The 3871-nt window shown below is 52.1% G+C and overlaps 1 protein-coding gene across 3 annotated transcripts; it reads right to left on the bottom strand.

Annotated features, from left to right (window-relative positions):
* Positions 1 to 357: 357 nt before the first annotated feature.
* On the bottom strand, positions 358 to 3865 carry LOC118159501 (zinc finger protein 660-like). 3 transcript variants are annotated; one of them, XM_035314074.1, is made up of 2 exons: positions 2993 to 3865; positions 358 to 2492 (listed from the first exon to the last, which is right to left on the bottom strand). In XM_035314074.1, exons 1-2 carry the CDS (start codon positions 3801 to 3803, stop codon positions 1672 to 1674), a joined length of 1632 nt encoding a protein of 543 aa, XP_035169965.1. In that variant the 5' UTR covers positions 3804 to 3865; the 3' UTR covers positions 358 to 1671. The 3 variants fall into 3 exon arrangements, with proteins under 3 accessions (XP_035169965.1, XP_035169967.1, XP_035169966.1); XM_035314076.1 differs by having other exon boundaries at positions 358 to 2489; XM_035314075.1 differs by having other exon boundaries at positions 358 to 2495; positions 2996 to 3865.
* Positions 3866 to 3871: the final 6 nt, after the last annotated feature.

The raw sequence follows: 3871 nt of genomic DNA, 5'->3' as shown, positions 1-3871 counted from the left end.
CGAGTGTGCATAGCCAAGGGTGCTCAGCTCACCCTTCATCTCACCCCCATGTATTCCCCCATCAGATTGCTCCCCATGGAGCTGCTCTGTGCTGCCAACAACTCGGCGGTGGGCGACAGCACGTCTCCTGACTCTCCTTCAGCGATGGCAGATGGTTTAGCAAATGGTTGAAATACTGCTTTTTTTCTCAATTGCTCAATAGCTTTCACTTGCTTTGAGCAAAGCCAAGGCTGGTGGTGGTATCTGGGAATCACTTGCTAAGCACAAACACCCACATGTAACCCTAGAGATGCTCTGTCACAAAAATAAATAATAATAATAATAATAATAGATAAAAGCCCAAGTGGAGATTTAACAGGACTAAAAAACAATTTTATTCTTTTTAAAGATGAGTTTCAGTTGCTCCTCAACAGCCTAGCAGTCAGCAAACTGACTTTTGATGAGTAAGTCCTTAAGAAAAGGAGGTGGAAAATCATGAGGTGCACACACAGCAAACTCTTTTAGGGGAAATCAGAATTTCTGCTCAGGCTTTGTCCTAAAGATACCAATCAGAGAGGGGGTTTTATATGCATAGACCAAAAATAAGGGCTTTTCCACCCACTTTGCCTGGCTCTGACTAAACCCAGCTTGAAATAAATCACCATGAATATTCAACGTACAGTGGGAGCACTGGGTCCTTGCCACAGAGGGGCAGGAACCTAGGACAGAGTGGTGTAAGGATGTGGTGTTCAAACTTGTGCGATGGAACAAAGTTGGGTGAACCTGCCATGAACAGGGAAGAAATCAGTGTGGGTTTGCATGAAGTTGCCCACCCCAAGCCCTGGCCTGCTTCCCCAGCAATTCCCCAACCCCAGAGGTTGCATCTCCTCCCCTCTGCACCCCCAGAAATGGGTCAGAGCAGTCCGGCTCCATCCCCATGCTGAGCCTGTGCTGCCCACACTTCACAAGGAAAATCATCAGGATTTTATTAAGTGAAAAAAAAATAAAATCTAAACGTAAAACAATGATAGTGAAAAGAAGAACATTCGACCCTTTGCTTGGTACAAAGAGGGTAAAAAAATGGCATCCCCCTCCCTCCATGGAGCAAGAAAATCCCCCCCCACTGCCTGAGATTTCAACAATTCCTCCATCACTGAATGCTTGAGCGCTGCTTGTGAGCATTAAGCCCAGCCTGAAAATGGGGGGGGGGGTAGAAGGACTTGCAATCTTTTTTTTTTTTTTTTTTTTTTTTTTTGGCCCAGAAAAGCCCAATGAGGTCAGCTTGATCAGACAATGAATGTGATCCTTCTGCTGCAGATGTCTCACCAGGCGTCCCTGCCTCCTCTGTCTCATGTGGGAGGACCGGCATGACTTCCAGCATCCCTGGGGAACAGCATCACTGTTGCCAGGAGGACAGCTTTGATAAAGATTTCCAGCGTGCTGATCTCCCTGCAGGTCTCCCAGCCCTGCAAAGGCTTCAGGAGCCGCACAGACCTGCTGCAAACAAGAGGAGACGCAGCAGGGAGGATACTTTCCAAGGGGGACTCCCTGTGCTTTGCCTTCGGCCCCGTTTCTCTGCTTCTGAGAGGCTTGGGAAAGAAGAACCCTGTCCCAAATGGTGCTGGAGCATCACCCGAAGCTTGTCCTTATAGCAAATTCTCCTTGCAGGGCACAGTCTGCTCCTCTTGCATCCTAATGCATGTGCATCCTCATGTGGGACATTAGGGAGATCTTGGTCCTGTAGCAATTCCCACACTTGGAGCACCTGTAGGGAGTTTCTCCCATGTGGGTCCTCTCATGCTTCAGGCATTTGGTGCTCATGGTGAAGCCCTTCCCGCACTCGTGGCACCTGTAAGGTCTCTCCCCAGTGTGGATCCGGTAGTGAACAATCAGGTGTGAAGTGTTGGTGAAGCTCAGCCCACACTCGGGGCATTTGTGGGGTCTCTCCCCAGTGTGGAGCTTCTTGTGCTGGTTGAGGTTGGAGCGGCGACTGAAGCACTTCCCACAGTCAGAGCAGAGATAGAATTTCTCGGGTTTGTGCACCGAGCTCTGCTTTCGGAGCTTGGTGCTGTCACCGAGTTTTATCCCACTGTCGGGACACTTGCAGCACTTCTCCAGCTGGTGGGAAGCAAGGTCAGAGCTGTCACCGAAGCTATTCCCACACTTGGGACACCTGTGGGGCTGCTCCACCACATGCAGCTGCTGGTGTTGGCTCAGGCTGCTGCTACAGTCAAAGGTTTTCCTGCAGTTGGCATACTCGTATGTCTGCCCTTCAACACAGACACTTGGATGGACACCCGACTCCTTGGGATTCTCCAGAGTGCCTTCAGGAACATCCAGCTCCTCCTGCCCTTGCCCAGGGCATGGCTCCACTTCTGCCTGCGCTTTTAGGGCCTCATCCTGCTCGGGATCCTGGCACGCAGCCCCTTCCTCCATCCTCACGCTGGGGTCATTTGCTTCTGCCTGCTGGGAGTCAACTGGTTGGGGTTTCTCTTTGTGGCCACCAGCACCTGCTGGTGGAGAACAGGGACAAGATGGGAGTTGGCCCACAGAAAGTCAAGGGTCTCCACATTCCATTGACCTTCACATTCCATTGACCTTTCCTTCCCATTGACCTTCTGCCTCCATTGACCTTCCCATCCCACTGACCTTCCCATCCAATTGACTTTCCCATCGCATTGACCTTACCATCACATTCACCTTCCCACCCCACGCACCTACTCATGCCATTGATCTTCTCATCCCATTGAAATTCCCATCCCATTCACCTTCCCACCCCATGCACAGCCCCAGCAAAATCCACGGAGGTTCTCAAGGATAGGCTCACCATGGGGAATGGAGCTTTGCTCATGGGTATGTGAAGGACCTTAGGATAACAGCATGGGAACCATTTTCTGTGCCTGGCTCCCTTCTCCCTGTTCCCACAATTCATGACCAGGATGCAGGAAAAGCTTATCCAGGGAAGAGAGAAATTTGGAGGAGAAAACACCTATTTTGAGTAAAGGGTGGTTACCTGGTGAGATCGTGGTCTCAGAGCTGCTCTGCTGGGTGTCCTGCGATAGGGAATCCTGCTGGTCAACCTTCTGCACAAGATGGACCTTTTTATGCGCATTACAGCGGAAGTTCTGGGTGAAAGCCTTCCCGCACACGGGGCACTTGTAGGGTTTCTCACCCGTGTGCACTGTCTTGTGGCGGACGAGGTCAGAGCTCTTGCGGAAGCTCTTCCCGCAGTCCTGGCACTCATAGGGCCTCTCACCCGTGTGGACACGGCGGTGCATGATGAGGTATTGGTGGCGGGCGAAGCGCTTCCCACAGTCAGGGCACACGTAGGGCTTCTCTTCGGTGTGCACGGACTGGTGGGCAATGAGGTGGGAGCTCTGGATGAATTTCTTCCCGCAGCTCAGGCACTTGTAAGGCTTCTCTCCCCGGTGGAGCATCTCATGGATGAGCAGTGGGGAGCTGTCATTGAAGCCCTTCCCGCACTCAGAGCACTTGTAGGGCCGCTCGCCCATGTGCAGGCGCTGGTGACGGACCAAGTTATGCCTCCAATTGAACGTTGTCCCGCACTCATTGCATTTATATGCTCCCTTCCTGCGTTTGGCTTTCACCCGCAGCTTTCTTTCGCCACCTTTTGTGCTTCCCTGCTCACCTTCTTGCAACCCCTGCCTGGCTTTGTGTCCCTCCCAGCTTTCTGAGCCTTCGCCATGCCCCAGCTCGTCTTCCTCATCCTCCTCATCATCTTCTATCACCACAATGTCTTCCCCCACCTGCACGTGCACCGTGTGCCTCACCTTCCCCTTTTCCTTCTTGCTCGTCCTCCCCATCCCTGCAGCAACAGAGAGAAGACCTTGATGCAGCCATGCCCACTCCCACAGCACACATCCTTTCAGGC

Source organism: Oxyura jamaicensis, unplaced genomic scaffold (genome assembly GCF_011077185.1).
Source record: "Oxyura jamaicensis isolate SHBP4307 breed ruddy duck unplaced genomic scaffold, BPBGC_Ojam_1.0 oxyUn_random_OJ70712, whole genome shotgun sequence".
Lineage (NCBI taxonomy): Eukaryota > Metazoa > Chordata > Aves > Anseriformes > Anatidae > Oxyura > Oxyura jamaicensis.
Note: the sequence above shows the minus strand (reverse complement) of the source record. Positions and strands in the feature narration are given on the sequence as shown.

Bases quoted from the DNA above. Each gene is read 5' to 3' on its own strand.
- LOC118159501 (XM_035314074.1), bottom strand. From the start codon at position 3,803: ATGGGGAGGACGAGCAAGAAGGAAAAGGGGAAGGTGAGGCACACGGTG. The intron at 2,493-2,992 runs GTAACCACCCTT...GTTCTCCACCAG, and splicing joins TGAGACCACGATCTCACCAG to CAGGTGCTGGTGGCCACAAA.